At 37.9% G+C, this 17,535-nt stretch overlaps 1 protein-coding gene across 6 annotated transcripts; it reads right to left on the reverse strand.

Moving 5' to 3' along the window:
* Positions 1-261: 261 nt before the first annotated feature.
* LOC103717625 (tRNA wybutosine-synthesizing protein 2/3/4) lies at positions 262-13,809 on the reverse strand. 6 transcript variants are annotated; one of them, XR_005511734.1, is made up of 11 exons: positions 13,314-13,809; positions 11,188-11,378; positions 9,530-9,860; positions 7,686-8,085; positions 5,733-6,908; positions 5,508-5,637; positions 4,012-4,126; positions 3,653-3,788; positions 2,237-2,313; positions 617-723; positions 262-524 (listed from the first exon to the last, which is right to left on the reverse strand). XR_005511734.1 is itself a non-coding variant. In XM_039126010.1 (11 exons), the coding sequence occupies exons 1-11, from the start codon at positions 13,780-13,782 to the stop codon at positions 424-426; spliced, it is 3,354 nt and encodes a 1,117-aa protein (XP_038981938.1). In that variant the 5' UTR covers positions 13,783-13,808; the 3' UTR covers positions 262-423. The 6 variants fall into 6 exon arrangements, 2 of the variants coding, with proteins under 2 accessions (XP_038981938.1, XP_038981937.1); XR_005511733.1 differs by having other exon boundaries at positions 3,865-4,126; XM_039126010.1 differs by having other exon boundaries at positions 3,891-4,126; positions 13,314-13,808.
* Positions 13,810-17,535: the final 3,726 nt, after the last annotated feature.

A 17,535-nucleotide genomic window follows, 5' to 3' on the forward strand; every position in this document is an offset into this window, starting at 1 on the left:
GACAACAAGTAGTTCATACTACAAGCGACATAAGCTAAGCCTAGAATGTTCAGAAAATGTCATTCACCCGCTACTTAAATAATCAATTTTTTTTATAAAAAACAAATAATTTTTTATCTTTTTGGTGCAAAATTTAAGAAAAGAATACATGCTTCATTTTATTTATTTGATAATTATTAAGACTCCACTATTTTTAAACAATAAAAATATCAATTGTTTTACATTTTCCTATATCATATGCTTTTATATATATTTAAAAAATTAAATGAATCATGATTTTTTTTATTCATGCCGTAATTAGAGGGTAGTATGTAGATCAATATGTTTTCAAGTGCTATATTTAATTAACCAGCCGGAAGTGTCTCACTAGAACAGCCACTACTATATTTCCTTGATATGCATTTACCCATACAAGTGAAGGATCTACGCTTGCTTGCATCTTACATCAGCAACAAGATGACGAATATGAGGCCCATACCACTTCACTCGCTCTACGTGTTCTACTGAAACAGCCCAATGTAAACCTGAAACAGAGAACTTATATAAATGTTCAATTTGGATTACAGCAAGCTAGCTTTCTATGCTGCCGAAGTACTCTTAAATGACCTATCAATACCTTCAGATTGTGCAATGCTCCTTATGGAATTAACAACATATTCTGACCATGAGAATTCCTCCGAGTCATTGACATTTCCATGCACATGCAGCATACCACCTTCCGCCCTGGAAACCAGGATACAGTACAAGTTATAAGGACTTCGGACACCATTTATTTCAGGTTTGGCAAAACAGCTGATAAGACCAGGGCACAAAATGCAGGGTACTGTGCATAACACTAATATGATACAGGCTCAAAGGACAAAACTTAATGGCACAGAAGATAGACGTCAAAGACTTGAATGGACCCCGATATATGAACAGACATAGTAAACTATCAAACGCCAACATCTCCATGCCCCAAATAGCATTGTAAAGAGAAGCATCTTTTATAAAAGTTTTTTTTTTTTTTTGAAAATCTTCCGGGCGGGGGGGGGGGGGGGACAAATGCGTTCATATGTCCTGCTTGCTCATATGCATCCTAACTCTTTGCCCTGTACTCCCCCCCGCCCCCGCCCCCGCGACGACCACCTTCCCACCCACACACCCCCCCAACGCCCCCCACCCCCCGGCGCAACCCCGCCTTTTCTCTCTGCCGTTGTTTTTCAGTATCAGGGTTAACTTCTATTTTGACAAAAAGAATTAATTCTGGAGGCAACTTCTTATTAGTTATTTTACTTGTTCAAAAGCTCAAGCAAGAAAAGATACACCTTATGTAATACAAATGTAATGAATAGATAGATCATAGTCATTTTAGACAACGCATTTGCATGTAACCCATTATGTTTGGAGCCACTTTAAGGTTTCAATACATATAATTTTCCTCTGCCTCTCTAATGCATGTTCCAGCATCACAGAGAATCTTGGTAACATACTCCAATACAACAAAAATATTCAATCTAGCCCATGCACTCAAGTCACAACCTCAATAGCAGACACTGTAAGCATCACCTTCCATTCCATTCCAACCCATTAGAGAGCATGTCAGTGGCCATGATATGCCTCAACTTAACTTTAAAGGGGTCTGCCAAGTGCTTGCGTCCATACTATTTCAATGGGTACTTCACAAGTTCAACCCTACAAACTTGGACCTCAAATCTAATCTTATTGACTTAGGTTCTATTGCTGTCTTATAGGCTTAAAAGTTAAGGCGTGCAATACTTATACAACACAACAAAGCACCGGCCTAGTTCATCTTTAGCCACTCTAGCAGTCAAACAAATCCATGATTACCGGAACTGATCACAGTCAGCATCAACATGGAGTGGAGTCTTATTTTTTATCTAATTCCACTAAATTTGCATCTTAGAACAACACCTATGGAACTCCACCACCAACCCAACCCAACCCACCCATCTCAAGAAAATAAAAAATAAAAATATCCAATCATATCACATTGGCACAATGCTGGGAAAAACTTGGTAGTTAATTAATAGTCCCTTTTGGATTCCAATGATCCAAATATGTACGTTATTGTAATATCAATATCCTAAAGGATAACTATTTTAAAACAAAATGTACAAAACAACGCCATAAAAGTGACAATGCCGAACAAACTATATTCACAAAAAATTAGTTGATTCTGTAAGTAGGAAACAAGCATGTGAAAGAAACATTACTAGCCAGATGCATTCATTACCTCAAAGCCCTCACAGCAGTAACCCAACTACACTCACTTGATGGTAGGAGACCAAGGCAAACACGATGCGCGACACCCTAATGCAGAAATAATTCGCATTAGCCACAAGTAAAACATCTTCAACTTTGTAAATAGACTAAATAACGATGCCCTTGTCTACTCAGGCTATACATCTGGACAATGAGAAGAAGGGTCATAGAAGGCACTTAAGCTAAACCAAGTAACCTGGTGAAATCAGGATTCAGGAAGTAAAAAATTTTCAATCATGTACTCAGTTGTAACGTAACAAGTAGAACCTATTGCAGCACATAATAGCAACTAATTCTGATAAACCACCTAGGCAAACCTGGAATGAAATTTAGGTCCATTGACAGTCTGGAACATTTTTTTATTATTGCTCATAACCATATAAAAAGCTAGGAAGATCACAATATCTGACAAAGTATTTCATTTTATAGTCCAAAAGCATCGTTCTGATTGGTGCAAAATAATGCTCATACTCATGACCGAAACTGGGACCCACAGAATTAAACCAAATATTCATAAAAAAATAGTAGAAAAGCAGAAACTAAGAAAGACAGAGCTCGAGACTTTATGAAGGCAGTCATATTCGAGAAAAGGAGAATCCAAGGAGATTTCAGGAGGAAAAAAAACAGGGTTAGAGACTAAGACATCATGGTTAGGAGTGGAAAAACATGCTTCAGTGCCAGGCCCTCCTATGGGCAGAAATATTAGGTGGGCTAACCCTGTTCTTAACGGTTGTCCAGAAAGTTGTATGTTACTTTTAGTTCAGGATTATGTGTTAAGGAAAAGCATAAAAAACGGCAAGAGCACCTTGACTATGTTATTATGCAGTGAAAGCCTGATCTCCCATATCATGGAAATTTTGCTGTCTTTGAGAACAAGGATGAAAGTATTAAGGATTGTGCTTGTGCAGTCTGAGGCAATGGCATATGTTTGCAGTATGGTGCCAAAACTTGTATTGGACTAGCATTTTAAGACATACAACTCTTTTAAAAGATTTGCAAACTTGTATACCAAGTTAGGCTACCTAAGTTGATTATTTTTTTAAACCTTAGATCCTTTTCACTTGCCTTGTACTAGTGTAAAGTATGTTCTGAATGAATAAATATAGATTAAACTAATTAACAGAAACTTAAGATTATTGATAATCCTATGAATTTGTGCTTATTGGTATTTTAAATGTTCATTCTATAGTTCAAATTATACAAGATAGAAACTAATGTTGCACAGTTGTAATATTGCAAAATTATGAAGCAAAATATATATCTGCCACTTATAAGAGAACACAGAATATGAGAAACATTTAACTTCCATAATACAATTTTCACAAGCTTATACCTTTAGGCAAAAAATTAATATATATGATTAAAACATGGAAACATTAGTATTTACTTTGGGTGCTGTGACACAATTATCTCCTTCAAGTATGACACACCGATCTGCCACAGAATTTGCATTGATATTATGTTCAAGAGCCTTTAAAGCATGAGGATTCCACTCACATGCATAAACCAGTTTTGCCCTAGCCCTGGCCAAGAATTTTATTATCAATCTACAGGCAGAAAAATACTTAGCATTGAATAGGCATTAAATATATAAACAACCTAAGGTCAGAGAAATCCAGCCGTACTTGACAAGAAATGGAAGCACAAAGTATCCAATTCCAGCAAATAGATCCACAATAATCTCATCTCTACAGTCTAGACTAGCCATACGAAGCTTCTCAGAAAGGTTTCCGGAGGAAAACATACATTTTGTTGCATCAAATGTATAAAGGATTCCATTCTCTTGATGAGTAACCCACCCATTGTCTCCCACAAGAATTTCAAGAGTGCTGTCTCTTGTTCCAGTAGGCAAAATTCGACCCTGATAAAAAGTCAGTAAATTCACGTCATTAAGTACGTAAGAAAACAGACTGCTCCAAAACACAAGTACATCAATACAAATGCAGATATTGAATGGAGATAAGAAGTATGTAGGCTTATGTTTCTAACTTTAAGGGCACAGCACCCACATGTCCAACAATAACTCTGTCAACATTCTGACAGCATCTCAAAAATCTGCAGCAGGTTGGTCATAACTCATTGAACAAACTCAAGCAACTAGTATGCGTGCACAATTTTGGAAGAAGCACACATTGAGAAAATTATAAATCTAGCACATTCAGAGAAGGTACTTGGATGATGGTTGATAACAGTGGCGATTATTCTGTGAGATTGTAAATTCCTGAGGTCAACCAAAAAAAATGTCTACAAAGGTTTTCTTGTGGGGAAGCAAAGATGTTTTTGATATTAGAAAATTTAACCTAGTAGGCAGGAAGCATCTTTCCTCTTAATGATATTTCTCAATGATTTTAAGACTACCCCAAGTTGCTAAACAAAGTTGAATACAAACATCACAGCAGCAAAATTGTAACAAAGCTGCTTAATCGTCAAACTAGATCTTCTTCCCAAAAGGAAAAAAAAAGGAAGGAAAATAGGATCTAGTTTACTAGTTCCTTTATTTCCTATTTTAAACATCTATGAAAATTTTATCCCAGAAATGAGGATTTAACATGTGTTGCTAATTAACTATGTAATATGTATTCAAGGTATTATAATGACACTAATAATGCTAGATCTACTATGATAAGTGACACATGCTGTTTGAATGTCCAAAGAATACTTATAAATAATGATCAATCATTCATTACAACATAGGTCGAATCTTGAAGATTACGTTGTTGACTACTTATGTATGAAGTCATCTGTAGACTAGATTGTTAGTTTTTACTATGCTGATGTTAGGGTACAATGCCATTTTAAAATTGAATGCTATTGGCCCTATAAATGTTGCTTTTGCACCTTAAGCGTGATATGTTCTTTTAGGTAGAGAAGTTAGAATCAAGTTCAAAACTTCATGATGAAGAAAACAAGGTCCAACAAAATTGTAGATGTTGCCAGCCTTAGATGCTTTAGTTTAGCTAGAAGAATGGCTAAGCATTAGGTGGACTTGGATGTGGACTAGTCCTGCATCCTAAATCATGCAATCCCAAATCATCCAAAGAATACTTATATACATACATACATACATAATATATATATGTGTGTGTGTGTGTGTGTGTGGGTGTGTATATATATATTATGGAAAAAATCAATTTGATTGTACAAGGCAGAAATTTAGGCCAAGTAAATAAATAAATCACAGACTGATCTATGCAAAAGAAACGAACGATAAAGTGAAATTTTGGCAGCTTAACATCACTTACTTGCCGTGCAAGACGATTAGCACCAAGCGCTTTGGCAACTATAGGCCAAAGTTCCTTCCCTATAGAGTCCCATATAGGATCCTTAAAAGATGTCTTTGGTAGCACAACAATATCCCCAAGATGTTCCCACCTAAACAGCAAAGTGTAGTAATCATAAAATGAGAGAACTAGAACTAAATTCCAAAATCACTTATACAGTTATTAAATGTTATCAAAAGAATAGACCTTGTAGGCAACTGCTCCAACAGCTGCAGAGGCATCCTTTTTATCCTCAGCATGGAGCAAACTGATTCTTTTATCATCTTTTCAGGAGATTTGTGAACCTTTCTCATGCAGACTACATCATCGTCTAGTAAAGAACCACCACATGACAACAAAAAATTCAATGCAGTTGATTGAGAAACCTCATTTACAGAAAGCTCCTTCAAAGAAAATTCTCCTAGTTGATAAAATGCTTCCAAATTATCAAAGTTATTTACTGAATTAAATTGCTCTTCCACATAGAAGGCATAGAAATTTCTGCTAACTGGTAAATAAATATGACATCCATCCTGACTTGGCCGAACCTTCCTAGTAAGATCCAACCATCCAAATTTTTTTAATATATCCTTCACAGGTTTAGCATACTTTTTTTCAAGTTTTATAACAAGGTGTTCCCCATCCACATCATGCCCATCTTCATTGGTAGAAATGTCAATCCTAAGATTTACATCAGAACTATCAAGCATGCCATCTACATGCTTGTCCTGTTGTAGATTCATGTTTCCATGGGTGTCATGAAACTGTAAAAATGACTTATTTTCCTTATCTGAAGGGAGGTTGTGTAGAGACTCTAACAAATGTAAATCAATTTTCATTGGCTCATTAAACTTTGTTCCAAATGCATAACATGATGCTCCACCACCAACAATAACAAGATCTTCGCCAATAAGACAGGTTGAGCTGCGAACCCAAAGGTCTCCACCAAGAGAGTCAATAGTCACATGCATCCAGACAAGATGATGCATGTTCAATAAAGCCAATTCTTGATACTGTTGCCTAACAGGGCAACCGCCGATGATCCCAAGATAATTTTTATAGATAAACATAGAATGTGAGAATCTTGGAGAAGGAGCTCTCCCAGATGTCTCCTCTTTTCTCCACTGTAATGTTCTAACATCAAAACTGTAGAGGTCGCCTAGTGCCTTCTCACCATCATAACCTCCAAACATAAACAACTGAGGGCCGCTGGCCACCAAAGAATGTGAATGACGTGCACAGGGCCAATCTCCTTGGATACTAACATTGCTCCACTGAAGAGTTTGAGTGTTTAAGACATTCATGCAGGAATATATCACTTCATTATTAAGACCTCCAAAGACATATATATTTGAGCCTACAGCTGCAGCTGCATGGCGGTGCCTGTATAACATAGAACAGATATGTTAAGGAGAAAATTAACTCGCATCTCTAAATATATTTATGGCACATGTTTCCTACCTGAATTGCAATTAGCAGTATTTCTACAACTGATACTGAACAAACTTCACTATGGAGTATGAACTGAAGCATTCTCTAAGGTTACAGTTTGAAATAAAAATATATAAATAAAAATTTCTCAATTGATATTAGGGATCAGAAAAACCTCAATAATCTAGAAACAAATATTTTTTTTGTACCAACCGAGCTTCATAAAGAAAAGAAAAAATTACTCCAATTCTAAGAGGTATGTTACTTTTGCTCAATGCTGACTCAACTCTTTAACTTGAGTCAAGAACCAAAAATACCAATGTCAAGATCTTTGAGAGTGAATCTTTTTAATATATGAGTATGATTTGGAAATGTAATATTAAAAATAAGTTCAGGATGTCTTGCAGTAGAGGGACACCACCTCTTCAGACTGTTCTCTGCCTAATTCATTCTGCAGAGACTTGATGATGTAAAGAAAAGAGGGTGCCCATTTGCCAAGTTGGTAGTACCACCCTCACTTTCCAACCTTTATAGTTCTCAAAAAAAAGAAAAAAAAAAGGAAAAAGAAAGGTTCGATATTGAAGTATGATGAAAGATGATTTTGGCAAATTTCATTGGTAAAATAATGCAAAATAACCTGCTAAGGTAGCTTAATAACTTAAGGATATCACACCATTAAAGAACTTGCAAGCAATATGTCTAAAATTGAGGCTCGGTTAAGGTAGTTACCTAGGGTTAAAAGCACTGCCAGTACATTCTAATAATGACCACCTATTTTCAGTGGTGTCTAGAACCCAGACATCATTAAGAATTTGAGAAGGACCACCCCTTCCTCCAATAACATAAATCTCTCTCCCCACCATGGAGGCTGTATGACCCAAGCGTGGAGATGGGGGTTTTGTAGAATTTATTTCACTTAACAGGCCAGACTGGGGATCAAGCACCAGGGAGCAATTTCTTCTTTCATGTCGTCCTACGCCTCCAAAGCCACCAAAGACAAGGATATGTTCCTGCCCTCCATTGTTTGAAGCACAAGCTGATTGACCCCAGAGGAAGAGCTTCTCAATCGGCTCGCCAACAATCTTTAACATGACAACGGAAAGAAAGCACTTTGGTGTTCCTGACAACTCTGTTGATAAATTGCAACTTAATCTATAGCAAAAAAGAGCGGTGCGGTTTTAATCATTTGAAGCACATAAACGAATAAAATTATAAGGTGAATATCGTTATTAAACAGAGATGTGAAGACTATAAGTATATACACAGAGCAACGCAAATTTTACAGTTACAAAAGCAAGAGACTCAGTGGACCAAACACAACGCATTGTATCCACAGATTGAATAAATGAGTTCTCATCTTCTCGAGCTGCACATGCAGTGTTCTTGTTAATGAATAGATAGTTTCATTTATGTCTTGGCCTTCTGATTACAGCTTATTCAGGTTATCAGTTCATACATTCAAATGCAATTTGATCTAAAAACTTCTAACTTCTATCAGAGGAAAAAATAAACAAGAAATTGTAATATTTTCTTGCAGAAATTCCAGGTAGGGATGGTTGTTACATCTATATAGGAACTCTAGATTAAAAATCAGCCCCAACTTTGTCTAGTATAGGTAGTCATGTAGTCCTGAAGACATCAACTATATATTTCTTTGTTGCCTCATAATGTTGAAGTGGCCACTCAACCTTCAAAACAAAACTACATCCGAGAGCTTGAGTATAGCAAGTTAAAATCAATCTCTTATTAACAAGAAATTTCATGTTTTGAAGCAAGGTATATGCACAAGTATTCATTTCCCAAGTTACTGTGCCAAGTTTTGTCGTATGGAAACAATCAGAAGCATTTCCATACCACCCACCACATGCAACCTTACTTCAGCATTCTTCTTCTCATGAATCTGAAACTTCAAGTTTTAGTCCCTTAGAGTGAGGAGATAATGCACATACCAGTACCAGCATTAATCATGTGATAAAAGAAAGGAGTCAGTGTTGATAAAAGCAGCCAGTATTATATGTGATGAGACTTGCTGCTTTTGTTTTTGCATACCACAACACTGATCATCAGACTGCTCAGCAGCTGCGTTTCCTAACTAGAAATAGCAGTTCAGCAATAAAATCTATGTAAGGAAGACTCATGAAAAGGTCATTGATTTGCTGGATTATAAAAGATGGATTCATTTCAGTATTAATCTGAACATATAACTGACAGAAGCTGAAACCTAAAATAATTTATCCAGTTAGTAGAGATTGATATGACTTTCTCCCATAATAAAATCATAATTTTGAAATTAAGGTTGGTGTGGGTTTATGTTAGCCATTTTTGAAAAAGCATTGCATTACCTAGGACTTCAAGAAATGTACCGCAAAGAGAGACAATAGGTTTTCTTTATTGTGGTGTAGAAAGACATACACATAGACATATCATACAAAGGACATCATTAAACAGTGATCATGCTGCAGAAGATAAGCCACTAATACTAAATAACTGATCATCTTCAAATCAAAGAAAAACACGGCAGGGTATGAGCAAAGAAATATACAACTGACATAAAATGGCTTTCAGATTATTACCTATGTTAGAATCTTTGTCAGCTATCTCTTTATGGCTGTATCCAATTTCCTTGTCATGTAAAGGATCAGATACTTTTAGTGAGTTCTTGCAGGAAGCAACAGCGCATTTGTCTTCTCCAGAATATCCAGCAGGTTCGGAATCACATCTATCTTTGATGAAGCCCAAGATATTATCTTCGGTATGAGACTTTGAAGTGCCATTCTCAATTGATATCTCCGACAATACGACATTAGGCTTAGTTTCAAAATCTAATGAAAATCCTTTATCGGCAATCTGTTCTAGACCCTTTTTATTAGAATCAATCACCTCCTTTCCTGGTCCTGGGAGAACCTGTTAGCTCCATCAAGATTCAAGATCCATTGTCGTCAAAATGGAACCTCAAATAGAGTTAAGATAATGTATTTTAAAATAAATGGAAATAACTCATAAACTATAAAAACTACAAAAAAATATCAAAAGCATCTGGCTTTTCTGTCTCAGTTCCTCTATCTTTCTATCTATCTTAACTGTACAGAAAATGAGAAAGGGAGAAAGTAGACAACAGGGGTTGCTTTTCTTGTTTCTTAATGTAAGATTTTCAGAAAATTATTTTGGGAGAAAATATACTCCAAACCGAAATCACTAATACTCTCAATACTGCCCATTTCTTTTCTCTAACGTTCTTTAAAAAAAAAATGAATTCAACAAATCCCAGAACTTAGAGGATCAGTCTGATATAAGAAGCACACCTAACACCCCACAATCAGCTTTGTGATCATGTAAAGTTTGAAACTAGGTACTAGGTCAAGTTACATGCCAATTGAATATCAATTATATCCATGCACATGATGATACCATTGGCAGGACTATTAATTATGTGATTTAACACTATAGTTGCATATGTTTTGCCTGGCACTACATGCACTAAATGAGTGAATTCAAATTTTAAGACTAATCTGGCAATCGACAAACTACAATAATCTGATCTTGTTATTCAATGAGAGAATGGTGATAGATGGACTTGACTCTAGTTCTTCTTCTTCTTCTTGGCACTACATGCACTAAATGAGTGAGTTCAAATTTTCAGACAATCGACAAAATACAAGATACAATTGACAACTACAATAATCTGATCTTGTTATCCAATGATAGAATGATGACAGACAGACTTGACTCTTCTTGTTCTTGGCACTACATGCACTAAATGAGTGAATTCAAATCTTCTTGGCACTATATGCACTAAATGATTCTTCTTCTTCTTCTTCTTCTTCTTCTAGGGCACTACATGAACTATATAATAATAATAATAGGAGATAAAAGGTGTCTCGAAGAAGGCAGCCAAATCAAAAAGCAGTTCAGAATCATTGATATGAGATCAAAATGAAACTGCTGATACTGACCTAGAAGATAACAACTTGATTGAAAGCACTTGAAAGTGACAGTGGGCTCAGAAAAGCACCAGAAAGTACTCTTATTGGATCGGGTACTTCCATTGATCAGGGAGGGAAGGCCCTTTCATCTCAAATTTTTAGGACAATTTACCAGAAAATTATGTGGCTAAACAATAATAATGCAGGAGAGAACCAAGTAATGCTTGCATGTGTATATTCTTGCAAACCATCTTGATTACATGGTGCCATGAAACAGGGGGACAAGGAGATATTCAATTAGGCCTTACCTTAGATTGCAAAACATGAAGAAAGCCATCCGTTCTCTTTCTGTTTGCCTCCATTTTATCATTAGCAATCCTAACAAGGTACCGAACATACTCTGGTGAAATCATAATAAAACCAATTTGGCCCAATGGTACCTCCAAACGTATAGAACATCGTATGGCAACCATTATACGTTTTTGTATGCTTGTCATACCTAAGTGAAAGAGAATGTTGTCAAAAAATAGACAGAATGCTGAAAAAAAAGTGCAAAATGAAAGATATGAGTGCAACATAAAGATGTAGAATGGGCATAAAGAAAGAGGAGCATTTAACATAAGAGGAAACTATACACCAAGAAAAAGATATGCTGAAAGGAGGCTGCACAGCCAGCGCTTTCATAGACACTGCCAGGAAATTTGTCAACACGTGCAGTGACATGAGACCAAGCTATATTCAACAGAATGAATGCTTTAAAATTTAAATCCTTAAACCATATGTTTTATTTCGTGGCATCAATAAAAACTTGACAAATAAAAGATAATCATATATAAATGCATGATTTTATACATGTCTACCTGCTTCCATAGTCTAATAGTTATATTTGTAAAAATAACTCTTACATTTTAAACTACTATATAAGAATGAAGAATCCAAATTTAAAATAGATAACCGTATATTACAAAAATTGAAGTATACTTGTTGTGGGAATAAAGGATCTCGGACTTAGTCCCACATCGACTAAATAGCGAAAAGGTCTGTGCCTTAAATGGAGGGCTCGATTACCCTTCCCTTAGAAGGCGCCTTTTAAAGGACAAAACCGTGAGGGGTGGCGCCTTCCAATGAGCCCACTGGGCCCGGAGCCACCGATTCCCAAAGCAGACAATACCTTCTGTGGGGACGCGGTTTTTTTTCCTGTTCCAGTTCGGTGGGAGCTAAGGTCTGAAGTCGGAGGAACTCCTACCTCAACAATGGCGCGCCAGGTAGGGACCCTTGACCTCGGCACAGACCTTTCCGCTGGGGGGGGGGCTGATGTTGTGGGAATAAAGGATCTCGGATTTAGTCCCACATCGACTAAATAGCGAAAAGATCTGTGCCTTAAATAGAGGGCTCGATTACCCTTCTCTCAGAAGGCGCCTTTTAAAGAACAAAACCGTGAGGGGTGGCACCCTTCAGCGAGCCCACTGGGCCCGGAGCCACCGATCCCCAAAGCAGACAATACTTTCCGTGGGAATGCAGTCTTTTTTCCTGTTCCAGTTCGGTGGGGGCTAAGGTCAGAAGTCGGAGGAACTCCGACCTCAACAATACTAGTTGAGAAAAAGAAAAGTGAGAAGAAACTGAAGCACAGCACAAGCACAAGAACAAGTCAATGAAGCAGGGACCAATCTGCCCAAAAATTTCAGGAAGAATCAAGTACTATCAAGAATCTTATGGGAGTAAGCTCATCAAGATATCAGGAATCCAGCAAATCAGAGTTTGGACAAAAGACATATTGCACAATTGCTGAACACCATGAACAGTTGGCAAAAAAATGTAATCAACGTAACTGATAGCTGCAACAGCCGCTGTCCACATGCAAAACTGAAGATTTAGCTAGGAGGGTTGCCTTTTTTTGCGTCGATACAACGTTCAAATTTGCACCAAGAGTCTGATGCAAGCCACTTTTAAATTTTGAAATATCTTTTGTTACTTTGTATTCAAGTAGCAGCGGTTGGGTTTCAGTCCAAAGGAAAACATTTGTTAGGGAAGATGCTTTCTTCTATATGAAAGCTACAAAAAGGATCCAAGATACGGTTTTGAAATTAAGTTCTGTAATTAAGAAAAATTACATCCTTTTGCAGAAAGAAGAAAAATTATTCTTTGCATGAATTTTTTTCCAAATATCATTGTGGCCGAGAATTTGCTTAATCCCAACTAAATCTTTCTTCTAAAAACTCTTTTATTCTCCTACCTTTTTTTCCAATTAATTTGCAATAATAAAGATCAAAAACGAGATAGCCACCAAGAAAGATACAATGTTGGAAGGAGAGGGGGGGATATCACTCACCCGACTCTCTAAACCTCCAGGAAATCGGAACCAAATAGATAAATCAAGAAGTCTCACAAAGAAATATGCAATTTTGAAAGGAAAGAAAGAAGAAGCGTCACTCACCGGACTCTCTAAACCCGCAAGAAATAGCAGTAGAGACGAGCGACTGCGCCGAGGCGAGGTCCCGGCACTCGACGGCCACGATGAGGGGCTCGAACCGGAACACCAGATCCCCTCCCTCGGAATCCCGGCGGTCGCCGAAGAGGAGGTCGACGATGGCCTCCGGGTCGGCGGAGTCGTGCGAGACGAAAAGCCAACCACCTCCGCCGGCCTTCTTCTTCTTCTTGGGCGCCGCAGCCTCGAGTTTAGGGTTTCCCGCGGTCGCGTCGGCGGAAGAAGGGGGCGGGTTGGTTCGGTGTGCGAGGATCGAAATGCGGCCGGAGCAGGAGCTGGTGGTGAAGAAGGAGGGGTGGCGATTGATAGCGTCAAGCAGGGGGACGATGGGGGCGTCCACCGTGCCCTTGGGGGACTTGTCCGGCCGCGGCGCCGCCATGGCGGCCAGGGCTTGCGCCTTCCTTTTCTCGAACTCCATCCCCTGCCTCTCTCTTTCTATCTCCGCCGCCAAAGGGCTTTATAGCTACAATAGCGTGAGTCTTGATTCGGATCCAAGCCGGTGAAGCGAAGGGAAACTTAGCAACAACCACCGTTAAGTTTTCAGCTTTCTAATTCTTTGTTAGGCTTACAGCCATTAAAATATATATTTTTTTTTATTTTTAGCCTCCATACGTAGTTAAGCCAGTAATTTGCATAAAATATTTAAGTTTTTTGAATTTGTATATATAATTATTCATGTCTTGTCTGCACCAATGGACATGAATAAAGATTAAACATAAAATACCTATTGAAATCAAAACATCGAATATGGTATGCCGTTTGGATATCGGACTCCATATAAGTGTCATTCTATTACTGTATCAATATGTGACCGATTCGACAGCCAAGCATCGGTATGCCCAATACCGTACATCGGTACATCTCGTACTGTCTAGTTTTGTACGGTATGGTATACATTGGTATCGAATATAATATTTTATTAAAAAAAACTAAATATGTAATGGTTGTCGATCAAGGAGTCAAACCTCCCTTTCTTCAATTTATTTTTCTTTTTTGAGAGATAAAAAATGCCCAAACACTTGTTTCGCATATTAACAGCTATTTTATATTTGTCCAATACATTAAGCCTAGGTTTTATATGCACTTTGTTTGTTATTTACATAGCATCCATATTTTATGCAAACTTATAAACATGACAAAAATTTAATATAAAATGGTAATTAGAAATCAAAATCGAGAATCAATAAGAATGAAACATAAAATAGCAATCGGTTGGAAGGTATAGCTAAATTACTTCGTAAGAAAAGCAATTTATAAACACCCCTCATTGCAAAACACAAGCTACATAGAAGTGGTGGCCCACATGACATAAAAGGATTGATACAGTTCATAGGGCTGATTCAATGTATAGCAAGGTTATGACATAAAGCATCAACCCTCTTGTGCAGCATGGTTGGATAGTTGTTTAGAGCTTCTTTTTGATACCAGAGTGGCTGCATTGCATTTTCTTGGAGTACTACCTATAGGGGATATAATCAGTAGCTTTACTGAACTCTTACTGTCCCACACCTCATAACTTACAGGAGATATATTTATATTGGAGAGTTTCGTAACTGATTACAAGGATAGTTTAGTATGTTCCTGAGATCAAGGTAAGTTAGAACAACTCGAAACAGCTTATTTGTTAGCTGGGAATAGTTACATAACAACTTGGTTGTTGGCGGAACGTTCCAAGAGTTTTCTCAAGGCGGAGGTGATAGTAACTGAGTAATAGTCTCGATATGCCCCCTCAAGATGGACGCACCATTTGCAAGGCCTATCTTGCTTTTGAGCAGTTGAAAACGATGCCGAGCCAGTGGTTTTGTCAGCAGATCAGCAAGCTGATCTAGAGTATGAACATGATGAACGCTAACCTTGCCTTTCTGCACGAGATCGCGAACAAAGAGCAAGTCGATCTCAAGATGCTTCATGCGAGAGTGCTGCATCGGGTTGAGAATAAGTGATTAGCCCCAATGTTGTCACAGTATAGCTTGGGAGGACTGGAAAGCGAAATACCAAGTTTTGAAAGAAGTGACCGAAGCCAAATTGTTTCAGAAGTTGCAGCTGCCATGGCACGGAATTCAGCTTCCGTGGATGAGCGGGAGACAGCACGTTGCTTGTGAGCCATCTAGGAAATGGGATTCTGTCTAAGAAATGTGATGAAGGTTGTGGTAGATACGCGAGTGTCATGGTCCCCAGCCCAATCAGCATCAGTGTAAGTGCAGAGCTCTAGAGGATTGTTCTTGCGAAGAAGTAGACCATCAAATATCGTATGCTTAAGGTACTGAAGTAGTCGTTTTACAGCAGTCCAGTGGTTGGTTGTGGGCCGATGCATGAATTGAGAAAGTCGATTGACAGCAAAAACTATATCAGGTCTAGTGAGACTCAGGTACTGAAGGCCACCAATGACCTAGCGATAGGCAGTGGCATCGGCTGGGGGGGGGGGGGGAACCATCATGAAGAACGAGCGAAGTGCTGGTGAGTCTGAACTGTCTTCACTCCATCCATGTTAGTGCGATCCAGAAGATCGCGCACATACTTGTACTGGGAAAGAAAGAGACCCTGGGCTGTTGGAATTACTTCGATGCCTAGGAAGTAGTGAAGATTGCCCAGGTCTTTTAGAGAGAATTTGTTGGGAACCCTAGTGGTCGCATGCATATATTTTTTAAAAATTTTACAGCATAAGCATGAATTAAACTATTTAATTTCTATATGTTAGAGATCAAATATCTACAACAAAAATAGATCCAGAATTTTAAACATTTATCCTAAACAAGTATGCATGATTCTATGTCTAACATGTAGTCATGCAGAATTTCAGCAACCTAGTTGATTTCTAATCCTAATTTCTAATGAGATCAGATCTGATACCTTTTTACTTTAAGAACTTTGATGATGCTTTGATCACCTTGTGTAGCCGCACATGCATCCGGCCTCTACGGATGGTCCACGCGAAGCTCTAAAAAGATCTTCTTCCGCGAGAGTGCTAGCTCGCACAGAGGTGCTGCAATGGCTGATCCTTTCTCCTTCGAAGCACACAACTTTTGATTTTTCTTCGAAGGAACGAAGGATGGAGATAAAGGAAAGGAAGGAGAAGAGGGAAGGCAGCTGGTTTCAGAATTTTTTAGAACCTCTAGGTCTCTTAAAAAATTCTCACACCCAAACCCTAGGCATAGGGGTCCTTTTATAGCCAAAAGACCCCCACGCCTCACACCTTATTTAGCCAACGAATTCTGGCTGATAAAAATTTCAAAAATTCTGTGAAATACGGCAGCTAAGAGGAGATGATTATCCCTCTTTTTGGTACACTTTGAATCCCTAAAAATCAGGGGTTCATGCGCCCCAGCTTCAGCCGCACGCCACCTTCTCTTTTTGCGCCATACATCCCTATAAATTAGGGATTTCATCCTAATCTCTTTAAGAATGTTTGAGGCGCCATATTTATTCAAAAAATAACCCCACGCCTCCTCTTTCCCCATGCCAAAAATTGGCCAAAAATAAAGAGGAGATGTGCTACTAATTTTAGGGATAAGGATGAGGTGTCTTTCTTCTCCAAGAAAGAAAGTTAGGGTTCTAAAATTTAGGGATTCTTCTTTTTATCAATTTCTGAATTTTTGAACTTAGAATACTTATCAAATAAAAAATTTTAATAGGCTCGGGTCAAGTCCAATCTAATTGGATCGAGCCTAATCAACTCGGGTCGAACCCAATCCAATTAAGTCAAACCCTGATTTAGCCCAAATTGAATCTTATTCAATTTTGCTTAACCTAAGTTCAATCATTCAATCAATTGAGTTCATTAGCAATCTAATTGCTAATTAATCCTTCAATAATTAAATAATTATTTTACTGCAACTTTTGCTTAGGGTAATTTGTCAATCGGATTGACCGATGTACCCCTATAAGATTCTTAATCATCAATCAGCCATTTGATTAACCTAAAAACTTCTATGCGTGTGACCCCATAGGCTCGAACCTAAGCCAGTAGCACAAGAACGACTTCCTGTACTAATCGAAGTGACCATCTAGCAATGGTATCCGACATCCGGATAGGCAGAATAATTGCAAAGCAATATTCTGGAACCCTTGGATTATGGTTACCGTATAATTAATCCCCATGATTCCAAATGCCTAGGATGACTTCAAAGTTCTGTTAACTCTTTAATTAGTGCATCCAAAATGTGTTTCAACT

Source organism: Phoenix dactylifera, chromosome 4 (assembly GCF_009389715.1).
Source record: "Phoenix dactylifera cultivar Barhee BC4 chromosome 4, palm_55x_up_171113_PBpolish2nd_filt_p, whole genome shotgun sequence".
Lineage (NCBI taxonomy): Eukaryota > Viridiplantae > Streptophyta > Magnoliopsida > Arecales > Arecaceae > Phoenix > Phoenix dactylifera.